At 56.0% G+C, this 19,437-nt stretch overlaps 1 protein-coding gene and 1 long non-coding RNA gene across 2 annotated transcripts in view; one reads left to right on the top strand and one right to left on the bottom strand.

The window, feature by feature from the left end:
• The first annotated feature begins 1,858 nt into the window (after window positions 1-1,858).
• DAB2IP (DAB2 interacting protein) overlaps window positions 1,859-19,437 on the top strand; it is a 210,505-nt gene continuing 192,926 nt past the window's right edge. The window contains exon 1 of the mRNA XM_069582530.1: window positions 1,859-2,094. Coding sequence (XP_069438631.1) covers window positions 2,055-2,094 — 40 coding nt within the window. The 5' untranslated portion in view covers window positions 1,859-2,054. The remainder of the gene's footprint in view (window positions 2,095-19,437) is intronic.
• Window positions 6,269-9,930, bottom strand: LOC138436648 (uncharacterized). The gene is made up of 2 exons (XR_011255512.1): window positions 9,845-9,930; window positions 6,269-6,447 (listed from the first exon to the last, which is right to left on the bottom strand). It is a non-coding gene; the product is annotated as an uncharacterized lncRNA (long non-coding RNA).

Below are 19,437 nucleotides of genomic sequence, written 5' to 3'. Positions count from 1 at the left end.
TAATGTCCCCTCTGCCTCAGCCTCAGGGTCATGTCTCCAAAAATCTGGCCACTGAGGCTCAGTTTCTAATATCCCAGTGATCCGTGGGGAACAGACAGTTTCTCTGCTGTAAGTGCAGAGTGTTAAGGAGAATTCTGGGAAAGGGCTGTCTCCAGGGACACCCAGGTATCCACTGGGATGCAGGCCGTCCTCTGGACAGAGGGCTTTCGAGGCTGCTCGTGCCCCCTGGACCAAGCCTGCACTCCTGGGCTGTGATCCCACGTCCTCTGGTTCCAGCCCCAGCCACTCAGCTGCTCCGACACCCTCCTGGTGTCATTCCCTCTGCGCGCTGCCTTCATTTGCCACTGTCTCGCCCTCCCTGCCTCTGTGCCTTTCCCTGTGCCGTTCCCTCCACCTGGGAGGCCCGTACCTTCTCGAACTTGCCCATCCAAATCCTGCTCTTCTCTCTGTCCTGTTCAGATGCCTCCTCCCCCAGGCAGCCTTCCCTGATTGGGCCCAAATGACACTCTTCCTGTCCCGCAAGCCCCGGGGCTCTGTCGTATTCTGGGTCTGAGATGTGGATTGAATTACCGCATCTTTGTCCTCCCCCCAGCACCACCTCCCTCCCTACCAGCATCTAGGCTATGACCTCTCTGGGGGTCCAGGCCTGGTCTGAAGGGCACTCACAAGCCTCGAACAAGTCACTTCTCCTCTCTCTTCGGCCTTGTCCTCATCTGTGGAGCAGGACGGGCAGGGTTTCTGCTGGCCGGGTCCCTGAGGAGTGACTGTATCCAAGTAGGGAACACTGGGACCAGTGCCCAGCTCTCGTGGCCTCTTAGTGAGTGGCACCCCATGTTATTATAGCTGTGCCCGTAGATGCCAGCGTCCCTCTCCCCTGGGGACTTGACAGCCCCTGTCCAGTCCTGCCCCAGCCTCTGCCCCCTTATACAGTAGCCAGAGAGGCCTTTCTAAAGAGCAGCCTGGAATGTCTCCCTCCCGTGCGTCATGCCCTGGGTCAAACCTGAGAACCATCCCCGCCCGTGAGGCCCTGCCTGATCCCCTCTGCTGCTTCTCTCCCACCACCTCTGCCGTGGCAGCTGCTCCAACTGCCTGGGACTTATCGAGGAGGTCACTGAACACCCCTAGTGCCATCTCAGTTCAGGGCTTCTGCACAGGATGCTCCCTCTACTCAGCACACCCTCCCCTTCACTCTCTCCTTCTTCAGCTGGCTAATTGCTACTCACCCATAAGGCCCCAGCTTAAGTGCCCAGTCCTCCAGGAGGCCTTCCCTGACCACCTCCCCCTGTCTGGGTGAGGCAGCCCTCTTTTTTTTTTTCAAGTTCCCACAGCTTTTAGTGCACACGCTGCATTGCACAGGCCTGTTTACCTGTGAGCTCCAAGAGACCAGATGCTGAGACTTGCTCCCTCCTGCAAAAGCCAGCACCTGGCACAGTGTCTGGCGCCGAGTAGATGCTCAAAAAAAAATTCTAGTGTCTGACTGAATGGATGGATGAGTCAATTTCTGCATCCCCCACACTGCAGGAAATGTCTGTAGAACAGATTTGAGTGGGAGGTTCCAGCAGGGCCTGGGAGAAGCCCCTGGGGTTTGGGCACTGGGCGGTGAACAGAGCGGACCCCCCATCCCCTCCTGTGGGTGGGTCAGCCTCCCCCCTTCCCACAGACCCCAGGGTCCCCCGGAGCCAGCTTCCAGATGCTCAGCCCAGGCTCACCCTTACCTCTTAGCTTTTCCATTTGCGCAGGCCGGCCAGATCCCCGCAGCCAGCGTCGCGGGCAGCCAGGCCAATTGTCCCGGCGTCTTCCTATTTTAGACATCTCTGCTGCCTCGGTCCCTTCTAATGTTTCCAGCCAGGCTGCGGGGGGAGGAAAAAGAGGTTACTGCTACTTTAAATGTACTGTATGAAGGCAAGGGCTGGAAAGGGGCCTGCGTGCAGGAATACCCAGTCATCTAGTTGGAAAAGCCGCCAGATGGAATACAAAAGGAGAAACCCAGACGCTCATGGAGACAGCCTCGGTTCATAAATCAGGTGGGGCCAGGGGCTGGGGGCCCATACGCCATGGAGCCCGACTCCCTCTTGGACCAAGACGACTCCTTCGGTAAGACCAGAGCCCCGGCAAAGTGGCAGAGTGCTGCTCAGGGAGGCTTTCTCTGTTTGCTGCGGGAATCCAGGAATGCAAGTTGAAGCGGGGAGGAAGACGGGCACTGCCTGGTGTGGGGACCTGTGGGTCATGGGTGCCGGGGGTTGCGGGGCACAGAGCTGAAGGGTCCCCGAGGCCAGCGTTCCTTGGGACCAAGCATCGGTGGGGTTGGGGGAGGGAGCAGGAGTTTTCGGCCGCTTCTGTTTTGCTCCTGGACCAGAAGGAAAGGAAGTTTGCAGCCCCCTGCCTGTCTGCCTCACTCGCGGTCGTCCCCAGGCCTGCCGGCTGCGGTGGGGGATTTAATTAGTGAGATCCTGCAGATAAATATAGATGGACCAGGCAGAGGAACACAGTCTGTAATTAAAGCCAGGCTGCAAGCATTCCCCTCTCTGCAGGGCCCCAGGGGCTGCCCCCGGGGAGTGCCCCTGCCGCAGCCTCCCTGCAAACCCTGGGCGGATTGTTGGGCGAAAGTTGCTTGGGACAGAGCCCTTGTCGGAAGCCGGTGGCGAGGAACTTGCACTTTTCCCAGTGGATCAGCCATGGCAGTTTCTGCAGGCTGGGGGCTCCAGGGTTGCAGGGGTCTAAGACCCGGATTGCTCAGCCCGGCCAGGCTGTGCACTTTTGGTTAGGATGCCGGGGGTGGGGGGGTTGAGGGGGGCACTCTGGCCATCTCTGTGATGTGGGAAGATGGGAAGCAGGAGGGCCAGAGGGTGGCTGAGGGACTGAGGAGCGCTGGGCTGGGGGGACGTAGGTTTTAAGGCTCTGTAAGGAGGGGGCCCTGTTGGCCTCGGAGAGGAGAGCTAGTCAAGGGAGGCGTCGCTCCAGCTAGGATCAGCCTTTTGGGGACCTAGATCATCCTGGGCCTACGGTTCCTGCTAAGAAAACTGTGTGCTTCTCCCCCTGGACCCCCACCCCCACCCCAGCCAGGCCTGGCTGCAGGGCACAGATTCAAAGCCAAATTTCCTCCCTCCTGCCGGCTCCAGTTCTTTCCAAGGAGAGGGGCTCTTGCCACGTTTGGAGCTGCACCCCTCAGGGGAGCTTGGCGCCACCTAGCCTAGCCTAGCCCGCGGACCTAGCATCTTTGGGAGGTCGGGTGGCCAGTGGATGCCTGCCAAGTGACCTCCACGTGCCAGGCTCTGTGTCAGGGTCAGGGGTGCAGGATGAGAGAACTCAAACCTAAGAAACAGTTTGTAATTAGTGAATGGAGAGAGGAAAGAGAGAGGGAGGGAGCAAGGGAGGGAGAAAAGGGAGATGGCGCCTTGGCCCTGGAAGAGCTCCTGGCCTCCAGTGGGAGACAAAGGATATGAGACTGGATTCTGAGTGATGAGTTCCTGGGGGAGAGGTGGGGGCAGACAGTCTGGAGTGTGGGATAGACCTGCCTGTCTGCACAGGTGTCCACCTGAACTTGGCAGGGGGACACCTAGATACTACCCCATGGAGGGCACAGACCCCTGTCTGGAGGACCAACCCAGAGCCAAGCAGGGCTCCAAATCCCTCTGTCTCCCTACCTGGAGCTCACTGGTGTCTCAGAAACCCACAGCCTCCACCTGCTGTCCCACAGGTTTGCTAGCAGCAGTCTTGGGGCAGGGTAAGTCCGGGGTCCCTGGAAACGGAGACTGCTTGCGCCATAACTGAAGGGCCCATGCACCAGCTCCTTGTCCTCCCTTGTTGTGGGAGCCTGTGGTTGGCCTTCTGGAAGCTGGGCAGGCAGCAGTGAGGTGCCTGGGATCTGAGGGGAAAAGACGAGGGGACGGGACAGTTCCTCAAGAAAGTGATGAGCAGGAATGGAGGGGAGCCCAGGAAGTCCTTGGAAGTGGCCCCAAGCTGAAGGGACCATTCTGGCCAGGTCCTACAGTTATTCATCTAACAAATACTACTTTCAGATCCTAAACTAAGTTTTGGAGAGACAAGTCAAACCTTATCTCTGCCTTTGTGACACTCCAAGGCTAGTCTGGGAGAGAGGTAAGCACTGAAGGGAAGGCCAAGGCCCCGTGGAATCCTTAACCCCACACTTGGAGTCCAGGAAGGCTTCCTGGAGGAGGTGACTCCCCCACCAAAGAAGTGGATGACTCCTTCTTTTGTGAAACAATTTCTTCACCTGGCTTCTGGGATAGGCCACCCTCCTGATTTTCTCCCATCTATCTCCCAGTCTTTTTTTCTGGTTCCTTCTTTTGGACTCCTCACTCTCCCTGTTAACCACAAGGACCCTTCAGCAAGGTTGATCTTTTCTGCCTCCCTCTGTGATCTGACTCTTCTGTCCTCATCCCGGCTCTATAGGCTCCAGTCACATTGCTCTGTCCTTCCTCACACTCACCAAACTAGTTAACACCCTCAGGGCCTTTGCATATGCTATTTCCTTTGCCTGGAATACTTTCCCTCTCTTTCTTCATTGAGGTAAATTCCTCCTCCTCCTCCCAGGCTCCAGTGAAAGTCACTTCCTCAGAGACGCCCTCCTTAGATCACGTTACTCTGTCAAATTAGAGCCCACTCTGCTACCCTCTCTTTTCCTTTATAGGACCGGTTCCTAGTCGCACATGGGCTTTCCTTACGGCTCAGCTGGTAAAGAATCTGCCTGCAATGCAGGAGACCCTGGTTCGATTCCTGGAAAGATGGAACTGGAGCAGGGAAAGGCTGCCCGCTCCAGTATTCTGGCCTGGAGAATGCCATGGACTGTATGGTCCATGGGGTCGCAAAGAGTCGGACACGACTGAGCGACTTTCACCTTCATTTTCAGTCCCCTAGTCGCCCATGATGGTACATGTATGAGTTTAACCTCTGTCCCCCACTCATCTCTAAGGGTCCTGACAGCTCTTATCCCCAGAGCATGGCGCTCTGCCTGGCCTGCAGTGAGAATCCAACAAATGCTTGTGAACAAGTGAGTGAGCAGACGATTCAGTTGGCTCAGCCAAGGAGGTGAGAAAAGGCATTCCAAGCAGAGAGAACCTCGAGGGGTTCTCTGACACTTCGGGTGACGGTGATGCTTCTTGACCGGGTGATGCCCGGTCAAGGGATGGTGAGTTGAGCTCCCTGGGGACCCAGGATGGGGACAGGGTGGGGAGAGGCGCAGCTGGAGGAAGGGCTCTGGGTCACCCTTCTCTTCTTCAAGCAGAGCAAGACTTTCTTCCATTTGGTGGATATCGTGAGCTCTGCATTCACCAGGTGCTCAGGGGCTGAGAGGAGTTTGGCTGCATCCCTAGCCGCTGACTCTGATGTTCTGGAGGCCTCAGCACGTTCAGGGTATCTTAGCAGACAGGGCTGAGTAGAGCCCCATGGGGTGTCCTGAGACACAGGACCTTAGAACAAGGTCCTTAGAACGATGTCCTTAGAACAAAGTCATTGAGGGCTCAGACCACAGCTGGGGCGAGTGGCACACACAGGAGCAGAGATCTCTTTTATACACAATCGGGGCAGGAAGGCAAGGGCTTAGAGCCTGCACACTAACCCTAGCAGAGCCCTTCATGGAGGTGGCTCAGTTTCCCCAAGTGTAAATTGGGGTGAGGACCAGACAAGATCTGACTGACTCCCTCTGGCAAGGGCCTTTCAGAGCTGCATGGAAAGGCCAACCTAGAGAAGCAAAGCACAGTACTTCCTTCTCGTATCCTCTGATAGCCAAGGAAGGGGACGAGGGGATCACCCAGTCACTGACTTGACTCCCACTCAAGACCCTGAGATCCTTGCGGGCAGGCGCTGTGTCTTATTTGCTGCTGTCTCTCTAGGGTCCTGCACAGTGCCTGGCCCTGAGAAGGTGCTCCATATGCGTTCACGGGATGAATGAATGAATGAGTGAATGAGCTGGATGCTGCCCTTAACTTGATCATGCCCTCAGGCCTCTTCCTCTTCTCTGGGCTTCTGGTTCCTTAACTGTCCGATGAGGGTACTGTCCTCCACACCCCCGACTGTTCCCAGCTCTGACCATCTAAGAGTCTAATTCCGACTCAGCACTTGGCACCCTCTTGCCTCCCTGTGGCCTGAGCCACATCCATCCTGGGTGGCCTGGATTAAATCCTTGCTCCTTGTTCAAACTCAGCTTCTTTGTCCGACAAATGGACAGACTCAGCGCTGCCCTGCCTGTGTCCTGGGTTGACTGGGGTCTCCAGAGGGGTGATTGAGATGAAACCACAAGAGGCTGGACACCTGTTGGGGGGACTTTATGATTCATGGGTGAGGGAGCTGGGCTCAGACAGACGGTCAGGATAAAAGCTCAGGAAGGGGCTGGTTGCTCTGGCAACCCTGGGGGTGGAACAGACAGCTCAGAACCTTCAGTTTCTTCTGATGATAACCACCAAAGGACTTCAGCTCCAGCTGGGGGCCCTGCAAAGAGGCAGATGGAGGTGATTTTGTAATCTTCCAGGTATGGTAGGTACCATAACCAGTCCCATTTATTGAGCACCTACTGCATGCTGTCCCCCCTCCCCAGGCAAGGTCCTTTAGGTACACTGCCTACTTGAATCCTCACAACAGTAGGCTGATATTATAGCTCCATTTTCCAGATGAGGAAACTGAGGCTCAGAGAGGGAATATGACACCAAGACCTAAGAACAAGTTCAGTGATTTAACCCAGGTTGCCAGAGCCTGGGGGCTTCATTTTGCTGCACTTTCCAAGAGCCATCTCTATGCCAAAGCTGCCACCTCAAATCCTGTCTACCCAGGAGTGTTTGTTCAGGGGAGGAGCGTGACAGGGCACGAGCCACCACCGAAGGCGTTGTCAGCTCAGCTGGGGACAGTGAGCGCAGGAGCGACTGTAACGGGACAGGGTCAGTCTAAAGAGAGGGCTATTTTGGGCTGGAAGCTGTCAGGGAGCTTGATGTCACCGCTCCCTGGCCCTTCCCCCGTGAGAGGGGGAAGCTGAAGATGTCATAAAAGACATGCCTCAGCTGCTAGTGAATAGAAAATAACCATAAAACAGCAGCTACGTAGCTGGCCACGCGCCCCACATTCATCGTCTCGCTTCCCCTTCCCCTGACCCTGCGAGGCTGGTGGTGTCCTTCTCGTGTTCAAGATAAGGCAACAAGTTCAGAGAGGCTGAGTGACTCACCCAGAATCACACAGCGAGTGAGTGGCAGAGCTGAGAGTCCTGTGGGTTTGTCCCACGCAGAGCCCGTGCTCTGGAGCAGTACCCACTAGAACCTTCTCTGAGGCTTCTGTGTGGGTGGATCCTTGGGAAGATGGGTGCTGTTCAGACCTGCGTTCCACCTCTCATGGGCAAGGGAGGGCCTGGGGCCTCCTCCTGGTTCTGCCACTCAGCTCACTCAACAGCAAGCCTCAGTTTCCCCAGCTGTCTGCCCACCCAGACTCCCTGGGGTGGGGAAAGGAGGCCAACCCCGGATTCCTTCCATCTTGCTCTACGGCTCTGCTGTGGACTGGCTGACTGGGCCTCTGGGGACGAGGAAGGAACAGGAGAGGCTACATCCTCACTTGAGGTCCTTCCACAGGTGAAGGAGTCAGGCCAGAGAGGCAGAGGGGGGATCCCACTTCCTGAGCTCTGGCTACGTGTCCAGCTCTGTGCTAAGAATCCACATGCAATCACTGGCTCCTCACACAGGAAGGAATAGCCCCATTGCTCAGATGTGCAATTGAGGTTTTGAAGAGCCCAAGGCCACAAGTTAGTGGAAGTACTCACAATTCAAACCCAGGCCTCCTAGATGCCTGTGCTTCTGCCCATTACTCTGGGCTGCCTCTCAGGTATCCTGGCCCTGGTCCTCAGCCCTTCTGGGCCTCTGAGCTTCTCCAGCTGGGCAGGTGGAAGAGGGGAGGAGCCCCCCTTCTTGCCCCAGAGGATGCTGGGAAGAGGCAAAATCAGGCAGAAGGGTCAATAAAAGAACAATGAGGCCGGACAGGGAGGGGCTTAAATCTTGGACGCCCCCACACCCCAGCAGCTGGCTTCACAAGAAGGCCAGGGGGAGTGGCCTAAGGAGGGTGGGAAGTGTCAGGCCCGCAAAGCAGAAGGAAGCTCAAAGAAGAGGAGCTGCTGTCTGCATGGTGAAGGGCTCCTGGTGGGAGAAGGAGGGAGAGGCTGACTCCGGGTTTTTAGGAAGCAAAGACATTTCACCCTGGGCCCCCCGCACGGGCCTGGGCTTCCATCCTGCTGCACCTCCCCCAGGTCTGGGCCACGTGGCTCGTGTGGGAGGACCAGGGTGGTGCCCAGGTGGTGCCTTGTGGTACCCAGGTACAGATCCTCGTTGAATCACTCAGCAGCAGGGACTGTTCCCCTAAGCTTCCCTCCCACCTGGTATATTATTTCCTGGCATGTGTTAATTTCCATTTTATGGATGAAGAAACAGGCACAAAGAGGTGAGGTCACTAACCCAAGTGTCAGTCTTGTGAGTAATGGGCCCTAACTTATCCCCAGGCTGCTGGACCACGGTTCCAGGCCCCCCTTATACCAAGAAAGCTGGTGGGCTTTTTCCATGAGGCCCAGTGTATCCCAGCACCCTCACACTGGCTGTCCTCCTGAATGGACCACTGGGTGCTCTGAGACCCCTCCCTTGGTTCCCACTGCCCAGCCCATTCTTTCTACTGAGTGGGTATGCCCTGGGCCCCCACCCCAAACCTTCAGAAGCTAGAGCTATGCTCCTCCCAGCTGGATTTCCTCCCAAGAGGTTATTTCAGAAGCCCTGGGAGACTAGAGCAAACAGAAAATGGCCCCACGTGGAAAGAGGCTCAGGAGAGGGTCTTTGGGGGTCCTCCTGCCCACCCCCCACTATATGGTACAGAGATGAGGGCCTCAGAGAGGAGGAACCAGAACCCCTCAAGGGCCATTCTACTTCCTAAGTGGTCCTGAGCTCGGCCCTGACTCTCCACCTTCTGCCCCCTTCTCAGGCCATGCCCCATTTGGGACTCTGGTCCCCTCCTGGGGATCCCCATCTCCACCTGTCCCCCAAACTCATCCTCTGTGTGCAGCTAAAGGGCCACTCTCAGGCATCTGAAAGTCACACAGGGCACTCCACTGCAGCAGGAGAGCGTCTAGACTCATTACCGTGGTGTCAAGGCCATCCACCATCTGACCCTTGGATGACACCTCTGCCCTAGTCTCCAGCACAGCCCTCTTTCTCTCCACTCCCTCATGATCGATTCAGCTCCCTCTGTATGTGCCATCCCCCAGCTCCTCCCTCACCTTTGCACTTGTTGATGCCCCTTGCCTGGAACCCTACTCTATCTCAACTCTTCCCACTACTTCTCCCCCAATCTGGCCGCTCTTACTCAGCCTGAGGTCTCAGTCTGGGTGACCTGGGTGTCACCTCCTCCAGGAAGCCTTCCCTGACCATCTTGCTTGATGACCTCCCAGGCACCCGTGTGCTGACAGGATAGTACAGTGCCTTTGCTTCCCTGCCTGTCTTCACCTCTCAGCTGTGAGCTGCTCCACGCACCAGACTGAAAAGTTGGAGGCTGAGAGGGTGGCCTGAGAAAAGAGGGCAGGGTGGCCTGGTGTCTGGCCTGTGTGGCAGGAATGTTGCTGTCCACACAGAGAGGGGGACGTGGGTGGAAGAGCAGATTCTAGGTGGGAGGGCAAGTGATGTTCCGGGCTTGCTGTATCTGAAGGGCCTGCAGGGCCATCCAGGGGTTTTCTGTAGAAGAGTCTGTGATGGTCTTTACATATGTGACCTCCACAAAGGTGCCAGCTCTAGGGCGGAGGATGGCAGTGTCGGGGGCTTTCCCACCTGCAACAGTACCACTCCCTTTCTTTAGGCTTTCTGAAATCTTCACTCACCTTCCCAGCCAAGGTGCTCCCACCTTCTCCAGGAAGCCAGCCCTGACCAACCTGGCTTAGGTTGCTCTGTTCTTTCCTTGACTGTCCCCTCCTGGTCCTCTAGTCCCAGGACATCTCGCAGGCTATATCTTGGAAGTCTTCAAGGACTGGCCACACCCCCTTGTCTCTTGTAGACTTCACATACCGCCCCCTGCCCCCCCAATAAGGATCGACACACAGAGACAACACTAGTGTGGCCAGGAGCCCCGCCCCCTCCCCTGGACGGAGTCAGGTTCCCCGCAGTCTCAGCCAGGCAGATTCTGGGAAAACCAAACAGAAGCCTAGAGAGCTTCAGGTCAGATTGACACAGGCGAGCAGTGGGGAGGCAGGCAAGGGGAGGGTACATTTCTGTCCAATCTGGAAGTGTCTGCCTGGATGGCTGGGTCCTCGCAACCCTGGGCCTGAGGCATTCCAGCCGGTGACCTACATCCCAGCGTACCTCTGTGCATGCGTGCGTGTGTGTCTGTGTGCATGGGTGTGTACACGCACAGGAATGCGTGTAGAGGACATGAGCACCTCGCCAATAGGATGGAGTGCCTGCCTCTCGGCTGGCTGTGAGTGAGCTTTTGAGGCTGCGGGCCCCACACTCCCACCCTGGGGTGCCACAGACTCGGCACCAGAATGAGGGGTTGCTGGGTTCCAGAAAAGCCAGCTCAGGACACACAGTTCCTGAAATAGCTGGGTTGCCTCTCTCCCCCAGCCCCCACCCCACCTCTGCCCTGGGCTCTCTCTCTCCCTTGACCCAAATCTCAGATAATTGCCCTCCCTTGCCTTAGCTAATGTGGAATGTGAGGCATGGAGAACAGGGCAGTGAAGGGAGGGGACCCAGAGCACGGCGTGCGGCTGAACCAGGAGGTGGCGGGACAGGCCTGACGGACGCACCGTGCGTTCTGGCCTCCTGAAGCCCAGGCTGCCAAATTCAGAGTCTTACTCAGGAGCCCTCCAGGGCTGTCCCAGGTCCATCCCTGGTTTTCTTCCTGGTACCTGGTACCCCCTCTCCTCCACACCTGCCTGAGAAGGGAGAGTAGAGACCCTTCTGTCCTGGTGCGACTGTCCTTGACCAAGCGGCTGTATTAACTCCATGGCCTAGAAGCCAAGGCACCTAGGAGGGTGCCTGCTCAGAGACCCTTCAGTCTTTCCTTTGGCCGGCTCTTTGGTGGACTGAGTCGGGGCAGCTAGACCCTAGCTTCTGGGGCTCTTTTCCCAGCCTGGGCCTCTGACTTGGAGACTATGGACAGCACCCGTCTCCTGCTGGGCCCACTTGCTCCAACCCTGCCCCACCGCACAGCATCCGACCCCCTCCCCCACCTGGCCTCATGCAGTTGCACAGACTCTGGGCTGAGGCTCCAGCTCCAGAAGCTTCACCAGCCCCCCCGGCCCAGGCCCGCTCATGTTGGTGCCTCAGCTCTGACTCCTTCCCTCAGCTCCCTGTTGAGGACAGACTGCTCTGGGGTCTGCATCCCCCTCCCTCTGCCTGCCTGGGGACCCCCTGATCAGCCCCTCCATCAGCCCCCTTCTCCAACGTCACATGTCACCCCCTCAGTGCCCCCAGCCTGCTCAGCTCCCTCAGGGCAGCTCCCTCGCCTCCTACACTGTCCTCCGCACCATTCCCTGCTCCAGACTGCTCGACCAGGGCCGCCAGGGGAGCCCCGAATGCAGGATGTCCTCCACGGATGCTGGCTCGCTGCTCGTCTGGGCTGAGAGGCCCTGGTGGTGGTGGTGGGGGCGTTGCTCAGAGCAGGTGGCACAGGGCAGGGTGGCTCGACTGGCAGCCTGTCTGAGTCAGATCCCTGACCCTTACCAGGCGGTATGTGGCTTCAGGAAAACTGCATAACTTCCGCCAGCTTCAGTTTTCCCTGTCTGTGAGATGGGCTGATTACGCCAGCCCTGTCTACAGGTTACAGGGAAGAGCAAATACTTAGAAAACAGCCCTTCGACACGTTCAGGCAGAGTTATCATTACTGGGTTTGTGAGTGTTTGGACCTTTCGCTACCTGCAGGCATGTGACCGCCGTGCCCCTCCCCACCCACCGCTCTGGTCCTGCCTCAGTCTTCTGTGCAGGCTCCTCTTCTTCCTCCTGTGGCCAAGCCACCCAGACGCCCAACCACGACCCCTCCCAGCACAGTCCCCACCCCTTCCTCACATCTGTGGTCTCCATCTTCCCCCACCCCTGCCCACTTGTGGCCTGGTTCACGGCCCTACCCCCACCCCCATAGCCAGCCCCACCACGGGCCTCCTGCCTTACCCTCTGCCTCCAGGCCCCAGCCCCCCAGAGCAGGGGACTCTCTGCAAAGTGCTCCCAGCACCTCTCATCTTCCACTGCTCCCTGTCACGCGGGTGTCAACCTATCCCTGAGCCCCAGCACATTTTATGTTTGTTAAATGAATGACCTCATATAAGCCAAAAAGGGCTCTTCAGATCAATGCAACACATGGCGGGTATTAAACAGCGTCAGAGCTCACTCTCCCGGGGTGTCCCCTTGCCCCCAAGAAGAGGGAGGAGACATGGGCTGATTGCGGTCATCCGGAGGGTTCTAATCCCTCCGGGTTGGCTTTGCACCAGCCTCACCCCTATGGATTTGGACTCAATTAGTCTAGAAGGGTTTGATTCCTGTGTTGGGAAGATTCCCCCGGAGGAGGGAACAGCTACCCACTCCAGTATTCTTGCCTGGAGAGTTCCATGGACAGAGGAACCTGACAGGCTACAGTTCATGGGGTTGGAGGCAACTAAGCAACTTTCACTTACACTTTTTTCACTTTTTCTGTCTAGAGCGAGGCCTGGGCATTGGAGTATTTAAACTTTTCCCCTCCCTTCCTCCTCTCCTCCACCCTCCACCAGGTGATTCTAAGGGGCAACCACTGAGACTGGGGGAGGAAGGCGCCGGAGCCTGGGGGTCTTCTTTCTCTGTGCATGCTAAGCCACTTCAGTCATGTCCAGCTCTTTAGCAACCCCATGGACTGTAGCCTGCCAGGTTCTCTGTCCATGTGACTCCTCAGGCAAGAATACTGGAGTGGATTGCCATTTCCTCCTCCAGGGGATCTTCGTGGCCCAGGGATCGAAACTGCATCTCTTAAGTCTCCTGCATTGGCAGGCAGGTTCTTCACCACTAGTGCAGCCTGGGAAGCCCCTGCCCATGTTTATGTCTCTTAATTCCAGCTGGGCACTTCCTCTAGGCTAGCTCACTGTCAGGCCCTGGAGGTCCAGGAAGGCAGAAGGCTGAGTCCCTGGCTTCAAGGAAGAGCTCAGGACAGGGGCCCAAAGCTACAGTGATGTCCCAGGGCGGGCAGGCTGGAGAGGCCAGCAGGGGAGAGGCTGAGCTTAAAGGTAACCAGGGATTGGCCTATGGAAGGAGGTAGTGAGCAGGCTGGGGATGAGTCTACTGGAGACTTTTGAGCAATTCGGTGAGGCTAGGCCCCCAAATCCAGATGAGAGGGGTAGGGGAGTAGCCTGGAGAGGTTAGGGGTCCAGGCTCAGGGGCTTGGTTTCATCCTACATCCCAGGGAGCCTGAATGGGTTCCAGCACAGGAAGGATGCAGTTGTGCTGTTTCCCTTGAATTTCAAAGAACCCAAACCACACCTCCGCTCCACTCAGTGCCCACCCCTGAGCCAGCTCAGCTGAGTGTGGCTGACTGTCTACTCAGGAGGTCACAGCCCCAGTAGGAGAAGCCTAGTTCAGGGGTAAAGAAGCCTGCTTCAGTGGTAAAGAAGCTGCCTGCAATGCAGGAGACATGGGTTCGATCCCTGGGTTGGGAATATCCCCTGGAGAAGGAAATGGCAACCCACTTCAGTATTCTTGCCTGGGAAATCCCATGGACAGGGGAGCCTGGCGGGCTACAGTCCATGGGGTCGCAAGAGTCAGACACGACTTAGTGACTGAACAACAACGACAAATCCTTTTCCAGGAGGAGAAGTGGGGGATTGAGAAGCTGGGAAGAGCCCCCAGTGGGAGAGAGGCCAAGAAGGCCGGGAACCAAGAGGGCAGCAGCTCTCCTGGGGCCGCCTAAACAGGTCTCCCGGGTTTCCTAAACAGGTCTACTTAGCCTCTGGTTTCCTAAAACTCCAGCTTCAGAGGTCTCCCTTCCCAAAGTCCTCAACAGCCCAGTGTGAGCTCAACTTTTAGGAATAAGTCAGAGGACAATCTAATCCTGTTCTTCTTGGCCCCAAGAGTAAGTGGTTCTCCACCTGAGACTGGCCAGATTGGTGGGAACCTCGACTAGGTAAATCAGCCAGAAAGGGAACAAGGGATGGGAGGGAGAGTACACAGCTCGTCGAGCTCTTGCTGGAAAACCTGCCCCCATCTTACAGAGGGGGAAACTGAGGCCCTGAGATGTTTCACAATTTGACCCTTGGTCACATGACTAGGAAACAGCAGAGCAAGACTGGATCCCTGGTTCTGCTGGCTCAGAGGCCACTATGCATCCCACTGTGAGTCTGCACTGAGTCCCAAGTTACCTAGTCCTGTGCCAGGAGGAGGCTGAAGGGAAGGGGCCTGGGGTCCCTATTCACCTGGCCCGCTCGTTGCATGTAAGTGTGTTTGTGTGTGTGAGTGTGTGCGTGTTAAGTCGCTTCAGTCGTCTTCGACTCTTTGCAACCCCATGGACTATAGCTGGGCAGGCTCCTCTGTCCATGGAATTCTCCAGGCCAGAATACTGGAATGGGTTACCCCACCCTCCTCCAGGGGATCTTCCCAACTCAGGGATTGCACCCAGGTCTCATACATGTCCTGCACTGGCAGGCAGGTTCTTTACCACTAGCGCCACCTGGGAAGCCCCCACTCATTGCATAGATGTGCAAACTGAGGAGCAAAGCCGGCAGTGGCTGCCAATCAGGGAAGGGAGGAATTGGGATGAGGGAGTCAGAGCTGGCTAGTGGGAGGGGTGCAGCATGGGATGTAGGAGAAGCGGGGGGCTGGTGTAGGCAGCAGAGGAGGGTCCCGACAGGTGGGAGGGGCCGGAAAGAAATGAGATTTAAGTAAGTAGAGGTCAGCAGGGAGAACGCTGCAGAACAGGAACAGACTGAGCAAGTGTTCAGAGATGGAAATGAGTGTCCGGAGTCGTCCAGCCTCAGCCTGGGGGTGTGACTGGCTGGAAGCCGGAGTCACAGCTGAGCACAGAGGGTGAGGAGGCTGTATCCTCAGGCGGGGTTTCTCAACCCAGCACTATCAATCTGTGGGGCCCGAGAACTCCTTGTCATGGGGACCGACTTGTGCGTTGGCAGGTGTTTAGCAGCATCCCTGGCCTATACCCACCAGGTGCCAATAGCATATCCGCCCCCAACCCCCAGCCCATGTCATGACCACCAGAAATGTCTCCAGACATCGCAAAATGTTCCCTGCGGGATAAAATTGCATCCAATTAAGAACCACTGTCCTGTAAGTTCTGGTGGCTCAGCTGGTGAAGAATCCGCCTGCAATGCAGGAGACTTGGGTTGGGAAGATCCCCTGGAGGATGGCATGGCAACCTGCTCCAGTATTCTCACCTGGAGAATCCGAATGGACAGAGGAAACTGGTGGGCTGCAGTCCATGGGCTCGCAAAGAGCTGAACACAACTGAGCGACTCAACACAGCCACACAGCACAGCCCCAGAGTAAGCAGGAGACGAGGAAGGGAAGGGACAGGGCCCAAAGCTGCTGTCAGAAATTGTCTGTCCTCCAGCCCAGTCACCAGCCTCTCACTGCCCTCCCCACGCCTCTCCCTTCCCCTGACCTGGGCTCCCGGAATGCCAGGAAAACCTCCACCAAGGTGGTGCAGGGCTGAGGGTCTAGCTGAGTGGTGGAACAAAAGAGCTTGTGTTTGGGGAAGAGAACTCCTCCCGCTCTCCCATCTCGGTGTGATCAGGCCACGAGGGGCTGCTAGGCTGGGCCAGGGGCTTGCCTGAGCTGGGATCTGGGTAGAAGGTGCTGGGTGGGGGAGGGGGAGCTGACCTGCGTGAGTTCTTGTTCACAGACAGGCCCTGAAATCAAAGCTTCCCAACCAGTGGAGATGGGATCTAAACTCATCCTGACCCTTGGTCCAGCGGGGGTGAAGGGGTCAAGGGCTGTCCTCCCGGGCAGGAGCCAGGCCAGGGCCAAACAGCCCAAAGCCTCTCCTCCCTTCTGTCCACGTGCTCTGTCTCTGAGGGAGCCCAGGATGCGGGGAGTGTGTGGAGGGAGGGCAGGGCTGGGAAGGGGACCAAGGATACGGGAGTGCGCACACACACCCTCAACCATGAGCAGCCAGATGAGCTTCTATAATGCATGTCTGGCCTCCCTACCTGGCCTGCTTCATCGCTCCACTGGCTCCCTGTGACCCTCGGGATCAAGGCTACAGCCCCTGGTCAGCCCTTCCAGGACACCAATCTCACCCTACCTCCTATGACTCCCAAATCCAGCTCTCTTCTGGGCCTGGAATGCCCATCTCCTGCCCACTGGCCGTGGCTTCCATGCTGCTCTACCTCCTATTCATGCATTGGTGCCCCTTTGGTCACCACAGCCTCCAGGAAGCCTTCCTAGCTCCAGCGACTGAGTGCCTGAGGGCACTGGCGGCATCTGTCACTCCAGGGTGCAGCTGACTGTGTGAAGTCGGGCCATTCCCCTGGAAGCTTCAGGCCCAGAACAGAAAGCTGGTGACTGGTGAGCATTTGTTGAAGGAAGGAGGGAGTGGGGGAGGAATTAAAAATAAATGTTTTTAGAAAAGCAAGAGAGGAAACGATGGGCAGAGCTGGGGTGAGAGGAGTAGCCTGTCCTTCTGGCCGGTGTGTCAGGACGGACTGACCCCACGGGCCTCTGGGGAGAAGCCAGGAACATTTCTCTGAGCTGAGACTCCTGGAAAGCTTCCCCAAGGGGCAGGGGCTTGGGCACAGCCTGGCTTTGCTGAGGGTGCCTTTCCGATTTGTCCCTTGATGCTACCACAAGGCAGGACAGGGGTTCAGGGGGTGGGGAGCTTGCAGGAGGGCATTTTGCAGCCCATCCAGCATTTTGGGTATCACCAGCCATCAGCAGATCCCAGATTCCTTGGTTATAACCTCAGAGCTGAGACACTGTCCAGGCCAGTGGTTTTCCAACTGTGTCTGAGAAGATGCCCAGAGGGTGCTGAACAGGAGAGACCCCGAGCTGCCCAGAGCAGCTCGCTTTTACCTGGTGTAAAACGTGGGGTTTACCTGACAGTTTTTTTTTTCATTTGAAATGAAAGTTCTGTAGCTCAGGCAGTTCAGAAAGAACCCTCCTCCTTCTGGAGCAGATAAGACCAGGGAGGGCTTAGAGAGGAGTGCAATGACAGGGCCATGTCGATTTCCTGGCCCTTCCCACCGCAGAACCACAGGGCCCTCTGCTGAAAGCATAAACATATGAGGGAATGAACAGGAATCTGGACGCAGGCTTTGTTTGGTAATGTGGGATGGCAGCAAAGGACACTTGGTTTCTGGGGCAAGGGGTGGAGGGACGGGGAAGAGGAACTTCCCCACAGCGGGAAGCAGAGCTGGGTGGCCCGTTACTGCAAACTTATTCCTCATGATACCAGCCTGCGTCTGGAGCTGTTCAAAGACATGGCACAGAGTTCTAGTTTTAGCCAGAGTGGCACTGGGTAAAGAAGTGGAATCTCAAGGTTCAAGCCCCAGTGCCTCCACTTACTCACTGTGTTGACCTTGGCCAAATCAACCCTCTCTTGGGACTCAGTTTCTTCCTCAACAAAGTGCAACTCACAACACTCCCCTGCCCCCCTGTTCTGTGAGGGGTAAATGAGTGCATAGAGTCGAGGTTGAACAATTACTGGGGGGGCTCAAATTCTTCCTTATCTGTGAACTTGAGGAAGTTCACCATCCAAGGTCTGCATCCCACCTATGCCCTTTACTAGCTGGGTGACTTGGGGCAAATTTTGTAGCCTCTGTGTCTTAGCTTTCCCATCCATAAATAGGAATCAGAGTAGCACCTGCCTGCCTCACGGGATATAATGAGTTAATACGTGTAAAGCACCAAGAATAGGGCTGCCTAAGGGTTTGTTATCAATATTTGTGCTCAAGTAACAGCAGAGATCTTGCAGAGGAGAGATCCCAGAAATGGAATACCAGAATGAAGAAGATAATGAATGGATGCGAGGAAAATCCGGGTTCTCCCAGGGAATGCCTTGTGGTCCTAATCCAGCCCAGCCCTCACCCACCGGTGGTGTCTTCCAATGGTTCCTCTTATCTGGGAGCCCCCCTACTCCTCCCTCTCTCTGGCCCCCTCTCTCTGGGCCTCTCCCTGCATTTTTCTGCAAGCAGGCAGCGGTAGATTCCATTTCGCCCCTAGATGACTTTGGGTGATAAAGAAGTAACTTCAGCCTCCTTGAATCGAATCTTCTCTCCAGAACGTGTAACAAAGCTGGAAATTGGAATTGCCCTGGAGCTGATTATTCTAGGAGGGCACCTCCTGGCATTAAAACTAAATTAGATCAAGGTACCTCTGTTATTAGCAAAATAATTCCCTGCGATTAGAGAATGCAGCTATGAATCCTGATGGCAGATGAACTTCAGGTGACTTACTTGAGACAAATATGTGTGCAAAAATCACAGGCTCATCTAATCGCTTCTCCATAGCGTCGCAGTTGGGTAATTATGCTAATGGCTATAAGAAATCACCTTTTGCGGTCTGGGATTGGGAGGGCTGGAGACAGAAGCATGTGTGACGGATATTACATGCTCCAAGCTGGAGAGGTTGGGAGTCACACTTGGTTCCAAAACTGATCCTTTCTGGGGAGCTGGTTTGGCTCCTTGTCAATTGGAAAACCCTCAGGAAGGTAGTGGCTTCATTGTCCACCTCTTTTCAGGTCATCTTCATATGAGAAATTGAATTTATCTAAGTTCCACTGGTGAGCATAATAATTCCAAGAAGCAATTTAAACGATGAAAACTCAGGACTTCTGTGTCAATTCGACTCACACATGTGCATTGGTGCCCTGGCATGACCTAGGAATGGAGTGTCTGGCATTTTCTGGACACAATCTCTTGTCCTATTAGCCACTTACGAGGGGCAGTATTGTCCCTATTTTAGACACAAAGGAACAGAAGCTCAGAGACAAGCAATGACGTACCAGAGGCGCTACTGCTATTAACCAGAGGAGATGACCACTCCCTTCCACCCAGAGGGGTCTGAGGACTTTCTGGAAGAGTGGACATGCTACACAGGGGAGGGAATTGTAGGCAGAGAAACAGTTGATCAAAACCCCCAGAGGTGGGAGATTAAAGAGGGGGGCGGGTGTGTTCAAGGCTGGGAGATGGGGTTGGGAGAATCACTGAAGATCAGACAAAAGAGGGTCCCAAATGACCAGCTGATGGTTGGACAATGGGGAGCCACAGCAGGTGTTTGAGCAAGGGTGGGATAATGTGGACTCTGAGAAGTACCTGGGCCACAGCTTGGGGGACCCCTCCGTGAGCCGCTGGTAGAGAGGGGGTCAGAAGGGGATGAGGTAAATAACAGATAATGTTTTAGTACATCACAAATACAGCATAGGACACAGACTAAAAAATTATTCATTGTTTATTTGAAAGTCACATTTAATTGACTGTTTTGTAGTTCATCTGGCAATCCTATCCCCAGCTGG

Source organism: Ovis canadensis, chromosome 3, assembly GCF_042477335.2.
Source record: "Ovis canadensis isolate MfBH-ARS-UI-01 breed Bighorn chromosome 3, ARS-UI_OviCan_v2, whole genome shotgun sequence".
Classification (NCBI taxonomy): Eukaryota; Metazoa; Chordata; class Mammalia; order Artiodactyla; family Bovidae; genus Ovis; species Ovis canadensis.
This window is presented reverse-complemented; position numbering and strand designations above follow the sequence as displayed.